At 45.7% G+C, this 20,143-nt stretch overlaps 1 protein-coding gene across 3 annotated transcripts in view; it reads left to right on the forward strand.

Annotated features, from left to right (window-relative positions):
* The window catches only part of LOC143378819 (uncharacterized), a 43,200-nt gene extending 23,952 nt beyond the window's left edge, over positions 1-19,248 (forward strand). For all 3 annotated transcript variants that reach the window (XM_076830822.1, XM_076830823.1, XM_076830824.1), the window contains exons 2-10: positions 12,966-13,326; positions 13,544-13,828; positions 13,987-14,260; positions 14,477-14,681; positions 14,820-15,004; positions 15,215-15,410; positions 15,593-15,805; positions 16,040-16,270; positions 16,470-19,248. In XM_076830822.1, coding sequence (XP_076686937.1) covers positions 12,966-13,326; positions 13,544-13,828; positions 13,987-14,260; positions 14,477-14,681; positions 14,820-15,004; positions 15,215-15,410; positions 15,593-15,805; positions 16,040-16,270; positions 16,470-16,642 — 2,123 coding nt within the window. In that variant the 3' untranslated portion in view covers positions 16,643-19,248. The remainder of the gene's footprint in view (positions 1-12,965; positions 13,327-13,543; positions 13,829-13,986; positions 14,261-14,476; positions 14,682-14,819; positions 15,005-15,214; positions 15,411-15,592; positions 15,806-16,039; positions 16,271-16,469) is intronic.
* The last annotated feature ends 895 nt before the right edge of the window (positions 19,249-20,143 follow it).

Below are 20,143 nucleotides of genomic sequence, written 5' to 3' on the forward strand. Positions count from 1 at the left end.
GTAGGTTCACGGCGTGGGTGATTTCCCGGTTCAGGCATATCCGAAACAAAAAATTCCAAAAGATTCTTAATCTGTATGAGTGTCGCTATAGCCCCTAGCACAATTAACAATTTTTGTTGAAACGTAAAAAAATGACGCCGGTTTGGAAAAAAAAGTTTGGCCAAACACCCAAAAGCTTGTATTCTCGGGTGTTACATGAGAAAAATCTCGGTTATTTCTCGACAAAAATTATTAATCCAGCTAGGGGCTCTAGCGACACTCATACAGATTAAGAATCTTTCGGAATTTTTTGTTTCGGATAAGCCTGAGCCGGGAAATCACCTACGCCGTGAACGTACCTCTTCTTTTTAGGAGCCATATTGACACTGTAAATAAACAATTAAAACAAATTGCAAAAATGCTTCTTAAATTATTTTTGTACAATATAAGAGTAGCTTAATAAATAACAAGAAGATTTATTTCGTTATATGTTGTAATTTACTCAGAAAAAAATCTTTACAAATAGCTTAATTTTTCGGCCGTTCAAAGTAGAATGACCCCTTAAGTGGCTGACCAGTGAGCAGAGGATCCTCAAGATCGTGAGTTCGAGTCCCATCGCCCGAGGTCCTTTTTCCCGTGGCTCCCGAAACGCATAGGACTTACAGAACCTATTCCTACAATATTCAAAAGCGTGCAACCAAAGCAAAAATTGTATTCCAATCGTTCGAAAGGATCGTAGGAAACATAATATTGATCCGTGGTTCTCTGACCAGGTAGCTGGACGCATCTGCTAAACGTGCTAGGTCACTGTAACGGTGAAAACATCATTCGTACGCGCATAGTTGCTCAGATCGGCAGATCTATCGCGATCCTTGGGATGCCAGATCACTCTCTATTTCCGAAGCGAGCCAGCTGTCTCACGATCATTCGTCTAAAACTGTGTCACGCTTTCTGCATCACTACTTGTCCAGCACGCAACCAATCAAACGCGAACGAAACCGATCTCGGCCTGATTCGTTGCTCGTGCAAGCCGATCGTGGCAACGGTACCTGGCCTTCCGCTTCTATCGTCGCCGAGAGAGCTCGATCCAATCCCCTTTAGCGAGCCATCGAAGGTGATCTGGCTACCACGAAGGAGCCGATCATCGGCGATCTAAACGATCACCCACGACCAATACAGAGACGAAACCCAGTTGAATGGGCTGGAGTACCACTTTCCGACTAGGCCTTTAGGATCGTAACGTTGGTATCTACTTGATCAAAGTACAATAAGATTACGTGCACGTTATGAAAGCGTAATTGGATTTTCCTTCTGGCTAAGCGATCCTAACGCAACCTCATTCTCCTTTAAGAAAAGGGACTCTGGGCGCCTTCAAAAACGACGTCGCGTTTCACCGTGCACACGTTGCCCAGGGTAGATTTCTCGTGACCCGAAATTTGCATTGTGTTCCGCGTTACCTTTAAATGGAAGACGAACGGCTTTCTTTCGGGTCGAATCCTCGTCAGACGGTTCCGCTTAAGATACCGGCCACGGTATCGCCCGATCGAGGATTCGAATCGGATAATTTCGCCCCCTTTCTCGCGCGCCGTCGCCGGTGACTTTTTTCGCGTTTCTACGCGTATATAAAATTGTGCAATGTGACAGACAATTTCCAGTAGTAAATTGAAAGTTAATAAAAAGGAATGGCGGCCGTGATGTAACGTCTTTCTTCAGTAGGCTGGTTTCACTTCAACAAACGGTCGTAAGCGATGCTTGCGTTTTTCATCGTATTATCAAGGTCCGCGGTGGTGAGAAATCGCGGCTGAACGGAAACTGGATCCTTGATTATAATTGGCGAGAAAGCTTTGTCCACTCGCCGGCGGCTTTTTCTACGGGAACAGGAGGAAACGTAGCTGAGACGTGATACAATTGCATACGGTCTTTAATGCCACTTTGCACCCCGCGTCTTGTCATAGAAGGCGCACAATTTTCAAGACTTCTCTTTTATCTCGCCGCATAATTGCACATTTATGCGACCAGGAACCCTGGCTTTCTAGCCGTCGGTGGCAATGGGGTTATTCGAAATGCCTGTGCGATAGGCAGAAGTTGAAACCGCAGGAAACGTTCGTTCCATCGTCCTAAACGTTATGCATACGCAGACAAGTAATTCCAGTTCCAACCTTCTCAATTTTCCTGGTACGAACCAGTTCCATTCAGAAGAACTCATTTGGAGCACACATTTGCATCGATCGGTTACGTCACTCCACTGTTTGGCTAAAGATCTGACAGTTCATAGCTCTCTGAGAGTACCGCGCACCAGCATTGCTTCTACATCGATCGTTGTCCCATAAACCTTGTTAGATAATCTCCCAGAACAACGTAACCTTTAGCTACAGAAATTACGAACCTCGCGGGCCGTGTTTCGCATAACTGTGGCGGATGAACGATGCTCCAGTACAACGGAGATCGTTCTCCTCCGGCGAGCGACATCTCGAAGCATCGTGTAGGCGTATTCATTGCCCGTGAGCATGGTTCACGTGCTCTTCGAGCGGCCCCTCGCGAAAACTAAACCGCAAATCATCAGGCGACTGTGCGCTTCTGCTAGACAGTCGGATGGATGGAAATAAAAATAAAGATGAGAGAAAGGGGCCGGAGCTCTCGCGACGAGAAGCATTGACCTAGACGCGTAGCTGGATCTGCTAACACACTTAACGCCGAGGATAATACTGGGACGTCGATAACGTTAATGAATATGCTTTAAATATGAAATATAGTTTGTAATTAATACACGCGGTTATTGATAACTGCCGATTTACGCTGCGACGTAAGATCCATCTATCCTCTGTCATTTTGGAAATTCTTCCATCGTCCCGAGCGGCTTTCGAGCGGTATCGTTTCCACAATGATTGAGGCCGATTTCCACGGAATTAATAATGGTCATTATAAGCGGCGTTACGAAAAATACAATATGGAACGCCGGGCTCAAAAAGACGACGGGGAAAGATAACACGCGGCGATAGCGTTGAGTCACGTCCGTACAAGATCTTAATTGACACTCTCTCGCTGGGATAATCGATAAGATCTGAGGCTCGTAAGTTTAACCGTGAGTAGACGCAAATCGCTCTCAGCAACACTGATACATTAGGAGCCGTTTAACCTAGAAACGTTCGAGCCAGCGTCAGGGCCCAATAAAAGTCTGAAGAATGCGAATAAATACACCTGTCGCGTAAACCTGATTTCTTTTTTACATGTACGTGCTTATGTATTCCGACGGGACATTCGAGGCGACGATAAGGGAAATCGTTGGGAAACGTCGGGCGGAGGAGTTTACAATAGCATTAACAGTTTCCCTTTGGATTCGAAATCGAGGGGAAAGTCGAGGATTTTTTTTACCACTTTGGAGAACGTGGAAGGAGGCTGAGTCGCGAGAGAGAAGGACAAGAAGAGGGTGTAGAAGAAGTGGGGCGTAGGTGGAGCAGTAATTTCATGGAAGGATTGCCAACGAAAGTATTCCACCGGGGGCCCAGCTGATTGCTCGACGGAGCATAAAATTCGTTGGGAATTAGAGGAAGCGCGATCTCGAATGTTAGTGGGACAATTTTAACGATAGTATCGGCCGTGAAATGCCGTGACGAGCGTGCGAGCGAACTTCCGGCGTCGCGTTGCTCGAGATAAGCCTTTCACTTGTATCAGCCGCTGGAGATGGTGATTAATTCAAAGCCGCTTACGACTGCCTTGCTTAAACTGCAGATTTATTGCGGAACTATCGGAATTTAAGCGTTGAAGCCCGCGCGCTGCCCCAAGAAAGATGTTTTCTTTAATGAAACGAACCGTCGTGTAACAGTACGGAAGTGGAACGTTCCTGTCCACGGCAGACGATGAGATTGTTGGATTCTTTGGATTTAATTACAGGGAGAGATGAAGTCTCTCATTCCACCGGGAAGCAAATGGCTCTTCGCTCCGGGATGGTTCGAAAATGTGAAATAAGATTTCTGCCTCGGAGATCTAATTTATGTGGAAGTAATTTCGAAGAGTAGTCAGCTACCAGGGGAGCTTAGGCTTCGGATTAGGACGTGGACACGCGGGAATGCATGTTACCTACTGCAAAAAGCTGAGAAACCGCGTGATAGATGAGTGAGATTCTCCCGCGCATTAAGCATCAAAATGGAAAATAATTTAAGGGCAAATGAAAAATGATACCACTTGCTAAACCAACTGACAAGCATTACGATTAATCACTGCGATATGAATCATGCCGAAGTGATAGGCTCGGCGTAATGAAAGAATAAACGCCTAGCAACAGTTGAATCGCAAATATAGTTAGAGTCTCTGCGTAGAGAAGAACGCGTAGCAATCTAAACGTAATCCAGTGACTAGAAAGCCACCGTTTGAGTGGACCGTTATTACATTCATTAGCGCAATCGAAGTGGTGTTTATGCGGCATCGTTACGAAGCGCGCGAACCACGATGCAACAACACCCGGTGCACCTTCCCTTCACCTTCTAGCAACCGTCGGCTCTCGACCGGCGGTTTGCACAATACCTCGCTTTTGCACAAGCGAGAGACCGTTTAAGCGTTCTCCGTAAGATGAGACGAGGACAAGGACAAGGCCAAGTTCATTCCCGGATCATCGCACTTTCTATCTCGCGCTACGCTCTGCAACACGCAGCATCATCGTCTCTCGCCATAAATGCATGGTATTCGGACATTGATTGTGGAAAACATTATCCGCAAATATCTTTTCTGCGACGATTCCAGTGTTTCACGTGGGTATATTTCACCCTTTTCCTAGAGTCAACTTGAATATCAGATCGGTCGAGTTTGCTGGAAAACTTTGTTGCAGATGTTGCAGAGAAATTAAGAGTCAATTGTTTCGTAGATGCAGTTTGAGTTATTAGACGACTCGAATATTACAGATCACGACTGGGCTCGAATATTAGAGATTAGCCGGAGTTCAGCCCGATTCAGCATAAAATATTAGTCCTTAGAAAGACTTTTAATGGATCATGCTCCATCGATACTTCTCGCGTGCTTTCTTAATCACTTTGGCATTTCGATCCCTCGGTCATCGACAGCTAGAACGAGGACGCGATGCCACGATCGAGTCACAACATAAAACCCAGCTCGTGTCGATACCGTTCCGTTGCGGCTTCACTTTTATTTGAACTTTACCTTTTGTTTGAACTTTAGAAAGATGAATCTCCAGCGCGAAATCCCATGACTCCCACGGCTGCAAATACCTTTAACGACGTGTCTACGGAGAGCAAGCCTCAGCACACTTCGTCACTCCCAACCGCGCCAAATATCGTTTCGAATTCGTCCACCCGGTTTCGAAGTCCACCTCCAAAAGGTGGTTCTATTATCGACGAATAATGCCTGCGAGGGGAGCGAGTCGGATTGCGTAACAACATAAATAATTTAACCGTCTAATTGTGCGGGAAATAATTTTCGCGATCTTTATCGACACACGATAAAACGTAATATCATCACGCAACGTGGATTAGAGCGGGCTCTCACTTCCTAGCGCATGCTCGTGAGTATACCGTAGCATATTCTGTCGACTATCCGTTATAGGCCGCGATACGCGCGCTCATCGGTCCATTACAAATATATTTCGTCTAATTCATGAACGTCATTCAGGGGCTATCGATTTTGCATCGCTATCTAATCGCTTGGTCGAACCATCAATTATCTATCCTCGTTTGTAAAACGCCTGCGCGAAATTCGGACATTGAACATTGCTTGTCCTTGAATACGGTTTGCAGGGATTTCATTATATTTTCCACTTTCTATGCTCCAGTTTTATTCGCGCGTGCGAGTTATGAGAAACGAGCAGAGGAAACGAAACCATTGGCAGGTGTTTACGTGCAAATGAAGGCATATGCACAACACGTTAGCGGGGAACTACTTATGTAAATAGTACCGTAGTTTAGTCGCGTAGCTCGATTAGAGTCGTGCCTACCGAAGTTCGAAACCTTTGGCGAGTCGTCTGCATCGAACAGGAGCTAATCTAAGAAGCATCGGAACGCGCAGTGTCTTCTGACAGTTCAATGCGCAAGCAGACCTTCTCCACGTATGTACCAGCATTCTCGCCCCCACTTAAGTGGAAACCGAAAGTTCAATTGCATTCCCATGAAAGGACAAACTTGGACTCGTGACAGGGGCAACGTCGAAGCCCTGACATTTAGTGGTCCCCTGTTTCCTCCGTGCCAGTTCGGCCTCCGTTGTCTCGAAGGATCCTTTTCAGCGTGCGAAATGGATCGAACCGAGGCGCAAATACTCTTTGAATGCGCAGAAAGAGCAAATTGCACGGTTCAAGAGCGAGAACGCGGGGGAATAATCGGCGCGAGAGAGTTGCCGCTCCCAAAACCAAAAGGACATGGTACGCAGAAGAAAAAGCCCTCGCGCGGAATGAGAAGTTGCCGCAAATTGATCTGACGGGACTCGAGAGCCGACAAAAAGACACCCGAGTGAGACGTTAATATCTTCCACAACTTTGACGTGTCTGGCAGAAATTTAATGACAGCGAATTTAACCAGGCCCACATGATTATCCGCGATATGCTACTGACAATCGCTGGATGAAAGTGAAGGGGTTTAATGAAAGTACGCCACGTGGCCTCCTCTTCGATTCTTCAGAATCCTGTGGCTCAAATCTTCGTTTGAAAAAAACTTCGCGAGCGTTGAAAGTCCCGGCGGGCTCTTACAATCACATGTGGATGTTCCAAACTCATAGCGCAATTATTATTATTATTATTATTATTATTATTATTATTATTTGTCTTTATTACTTGACACATCCAGAGAAGAAAATAATACATAAAGACAAGCGAAGTAAATGGCGAGGCTACAATACCGTCAGAAGCCTAACCATAACTAAATAACTAACTAAATGACTAAAAACTAACCAACATTAAGAAACAAGAAAGTTATTGTGACGCATAATGTAACCATATATATCGCCGAGCTTTACATTTAAAATCAGGAAACGAATTTAAACCTCGAATATCAGGTGGGAGGGAATTATAGTAATGAGCCGAAATATAAGCAAAGGATGATTGAAATTTAGATGTCAAGTGTGTCGGTATGGAAAGGAGACTTTGGTGTCGAGTTGAACGAGAATTAGGCCCATGGTAAGAAAGATTATTGCGAAGAATATTATAGAGATAAGGCGGGACATGAGACGAGAGTATTTTGCGAACGATACAACATAAATGGAAAATCCAGCGCTGAGGCATACGTAACCAAGACGTTTTGACATATAGGTGAGAGATACGATCATACTTCGGGACACAAAAAGAAAAACGCAAACAGTAGTTTTGAACTGGAATTCGCTTTTCCATTTTCGCCCGGGCGGACTCATCTGTCTTCCCATGCGTAACCATTACTTCTACGTCAGGCCGACGACGCTGACGTTTCTCCAGCGCCGACGAAGAAATTGGCCGGCTTATTACACACAGCCGTGCATTGTTTGTACTGCGGCGCGTCGTACAACTGGGCTGGCACGACATTGCTTCATCGCGCTGTCATCACAAAGAGCATCCGCGTGACGGCTTCCACTCGCGACTCGTGGGTGGACTCTCTAGCCGGGGACACCGCGGATCAGCCTAGATTATGTAAACCGCGTTTCCCCGTACGCGCGATCGCGTTCTCGTTACGTAAAGCTATGAAAATTATATAATGAAACCGGCGCGATGCGGCACCGGCCGGGGGGGCTGTGCCACTGTATGATGACACATCGGACGGGGAGATCTGTCGTTGGGGGTGCAGCGCCAGGTATGTATGCACAGTGAAAGTCCCGACGGAGTTATCGCCTGGGACAAGTCGTTCGACCGTTTCTAATTGTGCGCGCGCGTTTCTTCAAGCGCCGGGCCGCGACGCGGAGCGTCAACTCTCCTGACGTTTCCTCGACGCCTTCGTTTCGATTCCATTTTCCCGTCGCTGCGCCGACATTCCGGCGCCTATCGGAATCTGATTCGAAAGATCATTGTTCGCATGAATTATTCACGCTTTCTACTTTTACCCTTAATAAATGTCTTCATAGATTTCGCTCGTATTGGCTTTGCATCGCCATTTGCGGCGCCCGAACGGTCTAGCAACAATCTTGCATTAGAAATACAACAGAATGCGGTTTCGCGGAATTGCCGGCTGAAGCGTTGCGGCGAGACGGAGCTTTCGATTCGACGATTAAGCCTCGTTTATCCGCGTGGCAGACTCGATTAATTTAATATTTCAAATTCTTCCGCGCGCACCAGCCGTATTCTGTATTCGGGACACTCGCGCCGAGGGGTGGAGCTCTGTGATACGAAATTGCGGCGCATTTGTTGCCGGCTCCATGGCTTCGCAGCGGATAGTAAATCAGGGAAGTGAATTGTTGAGCACCGAAGCTGGGCTACCGTGCGCCGGGAGGCGGATATGGAACAAAATCGAGAGATTTACTGAATCTCTGGCGGCAATAAATCCAGATCTGCATCCTTTTCTTGCTCCGCTGGTTGCGCAAGCGGTCTATTTACGAAATTGGCTGCGAGGTAGCAAAGAAAAAGCTGGCCTGATCTGTTACTTTTTTATAAATAGCAGCGTCTCGTAATTTAGGGTATCCCGTTGCTAAAATGTCGTTGCGACACTTCGATTTTCCGCGAGCGAGTCGTATTTCATTCGGCCTGGGTGGTTCGATTCGTAACGATCGGTAACAAGTGGGTTCAAGACTTTCGCGCTGCACGCGCTGACGAGGACCAACGAAAGCCACGCGAAATGGGGCAATTATTGAATATTGCGTTCCCAGTTAGTGCTGCGACTCGTGTTGATCCAGGTCTGGAAACGTTCGATTTCCTTACGCGGCTCTGAAGATCGACGAAACCAGGTGGATATGCAATTGGAATCGCCATTTGGATTATGTACCGCAGGGAACCGCCGCCGATCGTCTGGAGAAACTTCTCTAACGATCTACCTGAATTTTCCAGGGAAACGTTGCGAAACAGCGACTTCCATACACATCTTAGAAGTGTCGGTAATTTCTATGCATTGGAGCTATGTATATTGATTCTGGGAAGATTTGTGGGGTGGGTGCTTCGATGCTCGAAGCTTATATTCTGCAAACGCTTGATTCGTGATTTACAGTCAATTTGTTTAAACGCGACACGTGACATACATATAGATAATCCTTTCTAATGGAATACGAAGAAATTAAATAACGAAACATCGGTTTCTCTTCGTTTAAATTATCAACGATTTCATTTTCAGACGATTTTTTCTAAGCAATCGCATTCTAAGAGCTGACTTCTGGAAACCATGTGAAATTCACTCGATTCACTCTCATTCTCAGAACCTTGAATATCGTTTACTAAAGTCGTGGCATGCTGCAGGCACACACAGAAGCTTCCAAGCTATCGTGACTCGAAAGCTCTCCGGGTATGGCTGCCCGGCAAAAGAACTCGCATACCAAGGGAGCGGTATAATTCATCCCGAGGAGAATTTTTCCGTCGCGATGGACGTTCGGTGCAGGATCGTAAATAATGCACACCTATGCCAGTCGCGGACGAGGCCGACCGCCTGGTGTGCGACCGGATAGAATGGTGAATTGCAATACTATAACCCTTTATGCCGAGTGTCTATAGTTGCACAAGGGTAGTCAAACATCGAAACGCAATTCTGGTACAATCTTGTTTTTCTATCGGATCTAAAACATAGAACGGAAATTATTGTGAGTACACTGTGATTCAGTGAATATAAAACACCTTAGTGCTCTTTATGTACAGGAACATGGTGTGAGTCTGAATTCTACGACAATACAGAATTATATTCCTTCAGATCCTCTGAGTATGGCCAAGGTTCTGTCAAGGATTTACAGAACTATTAAACAACTAAAATCGACGGTTTCTTTTGGGTTGGATCGCTTAAATACCAAATAATCACTATAGCGGTACTTTTCACAGTTTTTTAGGACCGCTTTTACAAGTAATTAAAAAAAATTGTTAGAATGTTGAAAATAATTATTGAAGTTATTTAACGCTAAAGATGGTTCTGCGTAGCGCGCAGCTGTAGTCCGTGTACATAGTTCGAGGTGAACCAATCATCTAAAAGCAAAATGCTTTTGGGTGAGTAATTTCTATTAGGGGTCTCAAGGTTGCTCTTGAGAAAGGGAAAAGTTACTGAGGTGGGACTGATCATTTCGGAAGAGGCGCTTCATACAATTATGATCGAACTTCACTTACAGGTAAGTTCGTTTGATCGTTTAATTGTACTGTGCGCCTCTTCCTCATGATCAACATGTAGATGTTTAACGCGGTTACGGCGAAAGAAGGGGTATTAATTATTACACCTAATTAATACATTTTCATATACTTATATTCAGCTATCTTCGTTATAAGGATAAAGGGGGGATACAACTATCTAAGATAGAGAACTCTTACCAAATGATGCTACCTATCTAGTATAGCCTTAGCAAAGGCATTCTTATCCGCTATTTCTATTTCTCTCATATTTTGCACATGTTCGCAAAGGATGACACTTGCAGAATTAATAATAATACAAAAATCGATTTTTCGAGATTTCAATAGTCCAGTACGGCCTTAAGGGGTCAGTCTACTGTGAAAACAAGAAAAATTGTCATTTTTTAGTACATAAACGGAATGTCCAACGTAAATAATGTTTTGTCTACTTATTAATACACTTATTGACAGTATAAAAAAATCTATTTTAAATTTTTTATAGTTTTTTTTAAATATATATCGCACTGATGTGAGCGCCTTGAGAAAGCGATGTAGTGCTGGTGCAGGTGATTCCAGGAAAACGCCGCATTTGAAACAAAAAATTCAAAGTGTGTTGTAATCATTATGAGTGTGGTTATCGCCGGGAACAGAATTATTATTGTTATTGATACAAAATAAACAAAATGGCGGAGGTTTGAAGTTTAAGTGTCGAAATGCGGTAAATTTTTTCAAACATTTCGCCTTGTGAAAAATATAAAATGTTTAATCAAAAAAGGTTTCCGTGGTCCCGGCCATAGCCACTGATGTGCTGAATAACGTGTAAAATTTTCAAACTGATTGGTCAAATAGTTTTTTTGCAATCACTTGCACCATTTAAAAAAATGTTGTTTTGAGATAATCGCGTTTAAAGGTTTAAAACAAATTAAAAAATTTCTTTTAAATTTTTTTTGTATAATATAAAAGTAGCTTAATAAATGCCAAAAAGATTTATTGCATTATATGTTGTACCTACGTAGAAAAAAAATCTTTAAAAATAGCTTAATTTTTCAGTCCGTCACAGCGGACTGATCTCTAACACCTATTATAGAGCAATCGTTGAACGTTCCAGCGGACAAATATGGCCAGAGGTGTACCTACCCACGCGAAGTTCGGTATCTACTAGGTACCATGCGCAACTTCGACCGTACTTTCCACACGCAACGCTGCGCAATCCGAAATTCCAGTGCGCGCGACTTTTCCCCGTTGCAATGATTTTTTCACGTTAGAAAACCGGTTGGCGGGTCGCGCGCGGAAAATTAATCTGGCGCCTGCTCGTTTATTCGCACCGGGGTGTCAACGGAAATAATTTTGCAAGTGGACACTGATTTCGCAAGTGTTCATACCAACGGAATACGATTTACTAGCGGGGCAATGAGTTCGAGGAACATTTAAATCGTTTTCTGCTTGGGAACCTTGGGATCCCTTTATCGCAAAAACGATTCGCGTAGGTATCAAATGGTGAATTTCTTTTGCGATGTTCCGTGGAAATTATCAAAGAGAAGCGTGCTGCAAAGTGGCTGTAATAATTTTAATACGAAATCGAAGTGGGATCGAAGGACAGTCGAAACGAAATCAGAAGTAGATACAAAGTAAACATACATTGCGATACGTATGGGCTCCATAATTGGCTTTTCATGCAGGGCGCGAGGCATCGGAGCGTAGTGAAAACAGCCCGATGCAGAAGTCACTGGAGCATTGTAATAATTAAGGGGAAATGCTGCACGAGGAAATGTGGAGTGTTTGTGTGACCATCAAATCACTTTGTTCGCGAGTCATAGCCATTATCGTGCACGCTCGCGGTCGCAGCGTGCAGCCACGATAATTAACGAGTTAATCGCTGTTTATGATACCGATACTTATCCTGGAGCGTGATGATAGAGGCCAGGCTCGATTTCGAGCGCGACAGGTTTTCTCTGCTGCCCGGCAAAGACGCGCAGTCGCGGTTTCTTGCGCAACGAAGCACCGTTGATTATCTCACGACCGACGTGGACGATGACCTGATGACAGCTTTCTTGATCCGGGGATTCGCCCGTGCTCGTGAAATTTCTACGAGCCACTGAATCCCATTCCCTCGTACACTTTTGCTGCACTAACAGGTGTGCTGGCCGAGATAAGCGAACGATCTTAGATCTGCAAAGCGCGGTTTTCTTCTCCGCAGCGTGCCTTAATCGGGGCCATTTTTCCTTACCAACCGAGGGGGGAATAACGATCGCAGATTTTATGGCTGATCCACGAGTAACTCTTTTTTGCACGGTTCTACTTTCTTCGAATAGATTCATTTCGTTGTATAATCGTGATGAGAAGACCGACCTTACAGTGTCTGTGTAATGTTACTGCTGTACGTGTGATATCCAGTGAAATGTAGTTACATAATTTACGGCGCTACATTATTACAGCACCTACTTATCCGCGATAAACGGCGCGGTTTATCTTCCGTCAATTGCTAATTATCTAGATTTGCCACACTATACTTTATAGTCGTTCCGTGCCACTATTTCTTGTGCCGAATTTATTGTTACACCCAGAAAAAGTATAAACATCTTTCTTATATGTGCACGTTTCCGTCTTCGGGTTGCGTCACGTTCGTATTTTACAGTAGGCGACGTCTTGATGTCTATGGAGGACATTTCTTCGTTTCCAGGAATGCGCGAGGCAAGAGAGATCAAGTTTGATCTTGAACTTGAATTGTATTCGATGCTTACAGCACCGTCTATGCAGATGTGTTGACCTAAAACATTTCTGTGTGCTTCTTTCGTTACAGATGGGACCGTCGACCAAACGCCAGCGTCCTCCTTCTGGACCCCCACTATCAAGACAGGCAACATCTTCACCGACGACACCTCAGGCTTCTTCCCCTCGAGCCATGGCCTGGTGCAGACGCATCCAAGTAGCGGAGTATTCCGAAGCGGTTTCGGTGGGATTGACAACCTCGGTAGCAGGGGGGTGACTGTTCGACCACCGAGAATGAGACCTCTGGACTACAGTGAACGTGCTACTGCTGAACTGCGGCGAAATCCGTCACTTTCTTCGCCCGACGAGTGTGCCAGGGCTTGCCGGGACAACGAACCACCTAGGATATGCTACTACCACTTCACTCTTGAATATTACACCGTGCTGGGGGCGTGAGTATTCTGTTTTTATCACCAGCAAATGGCATAGCGATGTGTAGTTCTTGCAAAAATTCAAGAAGATCTTTAGAAGAGTATTGGGAAAACCTAGCTTCAGACCTAAAGATTCAATTCTACTTAGTCAAGCGGTAACTTAAAGTAGAAGAAGCTTCAGTTGAACAGCAAATTACGTCGCATTGATTCTTATTGTTCCGTTCCCTTTGGTCCACAGTGCATGCCAAATTTGCACCCCGAACGCAACTAACGTCGTCTGGAGCGACTGCCAATGTGTCCTCGCTGACGGCGTGGAGAGGGGTATTTTAGCAGCGAACAGAATGGTGCCAGGGCCTAGCATCCAAGTCTGTCAGGGCGACAAGGTCGTGATAGACGTAGAGAATCATATCGAAGGGATGGAAGTGACCATTCACTGGCACGGTGTGTGGCAGAGAGAGTCCCAATACTACGACGGCGTGCCGTTCGTAACGCAATGTCCCATCCAAGAGGGTAGCACATTCAGGTAATCATTCATCGCGGAGCGTTACAAGCCGACATTAAACTAATCCAAGCTGACTGCGGATTTCACCATCCTTGTAACTCCTTCCCTAATTCAACATCATTTATCATCGCTCCGAAGTCTTCATTGCAGGCTGAACAGAAATTATGCGTTGTGCGCAGGTACCAATGGATGGCTGGCAACGAAGGTACGCATTTCTGGCACGCTCACACTGGTTTGCAGAAAATAGACGGTCTTTACGGAAGCATCGTGATCCGTCAACCGCCGAACAAAGACCCTAACAGCCACCTTTACGACTACGATCTGACTACTCACGTCATCCTGCTCAGCGATTGGTTCCACGAGAATGCGGCCGAACGTTTCCCCGGCCGTCTTGCCGTTAACACTGGACAGGCACCTGAAAGCGTGCTGATCAACGGAAAAGGACAATTTAGAGTATGACGATGATACTCCTTCAGACATCTGTCTAGACATCTCCAGCGAACTTTACCACTCGAAACTAGAACCCTCCATTACGTTGCAACCTCCAATTACCCGCGGCTCATCTTCAGTTTCAATTTCTCTGCCTGTGGAGATTATCCTCGAAGCGCTACGATCGCGTGCGGCGAACAGCACGCTCGTATTCCAAGCTCTTCTGCCCGTGTGTTGCAGGACCCCAACACCGGCTTCATGACGAACACACCCCTGGAGGTTTTCACCATAACACCCGGGCGTCGTTATCGTTTCCGGCTGATCAATTCCTTCGGCTCGGTTTGTCCGTCTCAGATTACGTTCGAGGGGCACATGCTCACCGTGATCGCCACCGACGGTGAGGCGGTGCAACCGGTCAACGTGGAGACCATCATCTCGTTCTCTGGTAAATCTTCCCCCGCCCCAGCCGCGTCGTATGAGAATACTTATTGCCAGCCCCGCCGCGGGAGGGAAAGCGCGAGGCAGACGCGTTTTAATCGCTCCTCGTAAAAGCGAAACGTTACCCTTCTACTCTGATTTACAGGCGAACGGTACGACTTCGTTATAAACGCCGATCAACCGGTTGGAGCGTACTGGATTCAAGTTCGCGCTCTTGGCGAATGTGGTATTCCACGTGCTCAACAGTTGGGCATATTGCGCTACGCCCGTGGCCCTTATCAGCCGACCACCAACGCTCCGACCTACGATTTCGGACTTCCTCAGGGTGTTGTAAGTTTTATAATCCAGTCTATGGGTAGCTCTTATCCCCTCAAACATCAGTTCTGCACGAATTCATTCTCTTCAACTTTCATCTTGGATACCACTTTGTATCGCGGATAGTCTCGTCGATATTCCTGTAGATCAGAGATCGGCGAACTTTCTCTGTGACAAGTACACGGATAAGAAGACATTTTCTCGAGTTTGCAATGTCGTTGCTAGGTACTGAATCCCCTGGACGCCATGTGCGGCCGCCAACGAGAGGACGCGATTTGTGTGAACCAGCTGAAGAATGCCCGACAGATCGACCAAGGAATTCTCCAGCAGCGTCCAGATGTGAAAATATTCTTGCCATTCCGTTTCCTCTTCTACAGGCCAGAAGAGGTCTTCCAGCCGCAGACATATAATCGATTCTTGGGTAAGAGGCTGCGATTTCAAAATCCCGCCAGCTCGGTTCTTTCAGAGCATAGCTTCTTTTTCTTGCATCTGTCTGGCGCAACCGTGCCCGTTCATTACCATTGAATCCGCTAAATCGGAATTCAACGGTCCGGTGTAACGGTATCTATGAGAGCGTTTTGTGATCTGGCTGTATGCTTTCAGTCGCGCCGACCGGAGATCACGTAATTTCTCTCGTCGATGAAATCTCGTTCACGTTTCCGCCGGCGCCTCCGCTTTCGCAAATCGACGACATCCCGCCTGAACAGTTCTGTAACGGGGACAACAGGCCAGCTGACTGCGGGGCCAACTGTATGTGCACTCATCAGGTTGATATACCCCACAACGCTGTCGTCGAGGTGGTTCTTGTAGACGAAGGTAAAGATTCGACGTGGCAAAGAGCGCTTTCCCAATGTCTCATTAACCCTTCACCTGCGAACGTTTTATATATATGGGACGAGAAAGTTGTGGCTCGTTCCGCACGCCGTATATGTATTGTACGTGGTCTTGAATGTCAACTATCTTACCGCATAAAATCGTTGATTTACAGTCGGCTAAAGAAGGGCCCGTCTCTTGATAATTGACTTCATCTTCGTTGTTTACTTCCTACAGTGCAACAACCGAACCTGTCGCATCCATTCCACTTGCACGGCTACGCCTTCAACGTGATTGGTATCGGCCGTTCCCCCGACAAGAACGTGAAAAAGATTAATCTGAAGCACGCGTTGGATCTCGACAAGAGGGGTCTCCTCAACCGTCAGTTCAATTTGCCACCTGCCAAGGACACCATCGCCGTTCCAAATAATGGCTACGTAATTTTCCGATTCCGTGCAGATAATCCTGGTAAGTGAAGAGACGCATTGCGCCACGTTTGCGCCATCTTCCCCGAAAGCTCTGCAATTTCCATTTCGTTCTTGTCAACGGACAGCGATTCGTGGCAGGCATGACGTTTATATTGCGATCTATATTTAACAAACGGTGCGACAGAATGAATTGAACATAGGCAACAGTAATCACTATTAATCGTATCTGTTTCTTCCAGGTTACTGGCTGTTCCATTGCCACTTCCTCTTCCACATATTAATCGGAATGAACCTGATCCTGCACGTGGGAACCCACGCGGATCTTCCACCGGTGCCGCCAAACTTCCCCCGATGCGGGGACCATTTGCCACCCATCACCCCGCCATCATTATCGTTAGGCTCGTTTCACTGATCATTACCGACGAAGCTCAGTAATTGAGGTGGTCCAAAGCATCCACGATAACTCTTAGTGTATTCCTGTAAAGTAGTCAGTATGATGTAGCGAATCAATTCGTTAGATATCTCTCCTTTCGCCGTGGGACAGCGGTCCGCACGACAGGGAGAGGAAGAGACAGAGCAAGAGAAGAGAGCTGTGGTCCCCGAGAACAAGGTGAATGGACAACGAATAGGTGAAAGAAATGTCGAGAAAAGAGTTCGATCGGATAGCCGGATATGGCGGCGCAATAGCGATCGTTCCTAGGACGGTGATCACTTCACGCTGGCAACAGTCGATATTTATTATGTCCTGGATGCTTTAACCCCCCCGCGCACGATCGATCGATCCCCCAAGTCAGTCGATATCTCGCTTCGTCATCGTTGATACCAGGGGGAGGCCGATGCGTGACCAACGATGGCGAGGCAACGGGACGAATCATCACGACACGGCGTAGACTCTACGCCGTAGAGCATCCAGGACATCCGTTCTTGGGACGAGTATCACCAACATTCCTTGTAACTCTGTAAATAATGTAGAAAATAGTCGTTACCGTTTAACGAGACATTTAACGTGGGAGCGTCGGGGTTAAAAAATGGTAGATCGCGCGGACGGAGTCTGCGAGACGATGCGCCGCTGGAGGGACCTTTCACCGATGGCCGATCGGGCCGATCGGGCGATCATTAGGGAGACGCTGTTTAAGGAAACTCGATCCGTTCGATCCGGATGAATCGCGGGCTGCTCCCTGAAACGACGGTATCGCGAGGCGGCGAAAACACTTCGCTGGATCGTATCCAGGTTCCTAAAGTGGCCTTAGTTAGGGAGGAAATTCGTGCTCCCGCTGCATACGCGGAGCACGCGCGCGGCTTTTTCGTTCTTGTCCTTGTCGGCCTTTCGAGCAGCGCAATTAGGGTAGAGCACCGGCTATTAGCCGATACGTGGAACGCAGAGAAAATAAGAATTCAAGTACTCGTCGAGATTAGTGTCAAGGAAGGCGGGAGGGGTGTCAAAGAGATTCCCGAGGCAGCCGCGCGATCGTAGAGAGCGTTCCAATTCGGACAATTACGTTCGCCCTTGCGTAACGCGTGCGTCCAGCTGCCTCGCGTTCATTTTTCTTTAATTTTTCCTTCCTACGATCGATTTACGATTCCGTTCACTTTATTTATTTCGCTCACTTGGAAATTTCAGTGTAATCTCGCGGTGATGATATTGTATCGCAAAGTGAAACAGGATCGTCGTGCTAAAGGTGTACGCGCAGGTACAGGATCAACGATTGGGTAATTTATTGGATCTTTGCTTCTTTTGTACGTAATGGTTTTCCTATCGCGAATGCCCGATGCGGGTGGTAGTGATACTGGAGTCGCGTGGTTCGCGTAATCGCGCGTGTAGTTGTGCGTTTATTCATGGTGCCTCCATGTCCTTTATCACGAGTGGAGGAGATACATCTTACGGTTACACGCAGCTCACAATTAACGCTTCAGTGCTCGGTCATTTGGCGATCTGGGCGCTGTGCATCCGTGTGAGTAGCGACCAAGATGCACACGCGCCTTCTGCGGATCCGCATTTTGTAGATAAACACCTCTCTGGTTCATTTCACCGAACATGCAGACACGGCGGAACCGTTGAAACACAAAATACGTACTCAATCGTGGCGGGCCAACGAGCATACTCTGTCAGCATGACACTTGTTTAATAATTGAGCGTTGTCAAATAAAACACTAGCTGGCTGATGACTGTTGGAGAAAAAGCACCGATTTAAAAGAGAAAATGAAAGAAGACGGAGAGGAACGCTCATGAACGTGTACTAAAGACCATTTGGTAGCCATTGAAGTGTTTCATTTGAGGAGGACTCAAAATGAAAATGTCTATTTATGAGCGAGCATGTAACCTTCTTGCTCCGTAGGGGAGAATATTCCTGGTGTCGTAAAGCTCAAAATTAATGTCGCCGTAAATTATGGTGGAAAGAATTCCGTTTCACCAACTGCCTGGAATATTCTCATGAGAGTTGTTGAAGATGAAACGTGTACCTTTAGTTGTCGATCAAGCGAGAAATCGGTGGTTGATCGAGTAGGCTTCGAAGGGTGGAGTTTCGTGAAGAACAAGTATATCGAAGCGAATTTCTCCACACTTGGAATCGCTATGATTTCACTGTGACGATCAGTCGTTTTAACATTCCTTTCATTATGATTAACATTACTGAAAATCTCTCATTTTCTTTTCCTTAATTTATTTACTTCACTTTGATGAAATGTCCACGATGCACAGCTGCGCTTTTCATTGCATTGCCGTGCCGTGGAATTCTTTTTATCGTATGTTTGCTTTTTAAAATTTGTTGTTGAATCGTTCACCACTAAATGGTTCTAAGTTTTATGGTGCGTGTATTAACATTTCGTTTGCCTGGGATCAGATGATCGAACTTTTGTACACTTATTTATGTGACCGAAAAGCCTAAGAGTTTCAGCAGTTATTGTCGACAAGGAGATAAGTTTTCGTGTTTTTTGTACAGGTAGTATTTAAGCGAGCAATTCGCGTATACTCCGTTATCAGATATAGATGTACATTTAATAATAAATTTGTTTTTAAAAGCTTGACTATTTTTTCGCACGGAGGAGCGCACAAGCTTCTGAGCCTGATTTTTAGTTTAAAGAGGCATTGACCCAACTTTCTCAAAAGCTGAGGACAGTGACCATGTAGGAAACTGGAATGCTCTTACCATTAACTTTAACGAATCCTCTGCTAAATGAAGTTGCGAAACTAGCGGTACTCAGATGCAGTCAATTAATCCGAACGAAAACAGTACGGTTAACCCGGATATGTGATCCTTTCCGAATAATTAACGACGCATAAAAGTGAAACGTGCAGCTATGAACTACATAATTTCGTCGTACACCGTTAGAACATCGTGGATAAAGTCGACGAATTTATAAAATATTATGAAATATGCAGTATTAATATTTGATAGTACCCACGACGGAATTAGCTGTTTGTAACTAAGAACAACTTGAAAGATTGCACGTATTTTTAATTATACTCTGCCAGACCGAAGTCTTGCATTCACAATTTGTCCTCGGCGAAGTGTTTAGTATGACAAAACGAATGATATGCGTGCCTCCTTACGTGACAAGAACTATTCATGAACGGCTGCTAAGCTGCGCCAAGGCAGCCAGGGTCGCAGACTTGTAATTTGATCTCAAGAATGCGTGGAGATTTAATTGTACAATAACTGCTTTTGCAATTATTTCGAAACCGTTCCCTTTTTTTTAAACTCTCCGAGTCATGCAAGGCCAGATATTATTCCAGCGTTCATTATTTTTGATAAATACTTGTCGAAGAAGAGTTTCGCGTCTTACGAGCAACGAGATTTAATTAATTTGCCCGATTAGGAGTGTTCAAACAGATGTAAAAGTACCCTGATTTCGAAGCATTCCAAAGGAAAGTCTCGAAGGTAAGTGCAGTAAGAATAAATTTGAAAATTCAGAG

Source organism: Andrena cerasifolii, chromosome 2 (genome assembly GCF_050908995.1).
Source record: "Andrena cerasifolii isolate SP2316 chromosome 2, iyAndCera1_principal, whole genome shotgun sequence".
NCBI lineage: Eukaryota > Metazoa > Arthropoda > Insecta > Hymenoptera > Andrenidae > Andrena > Andrena cerasifolii.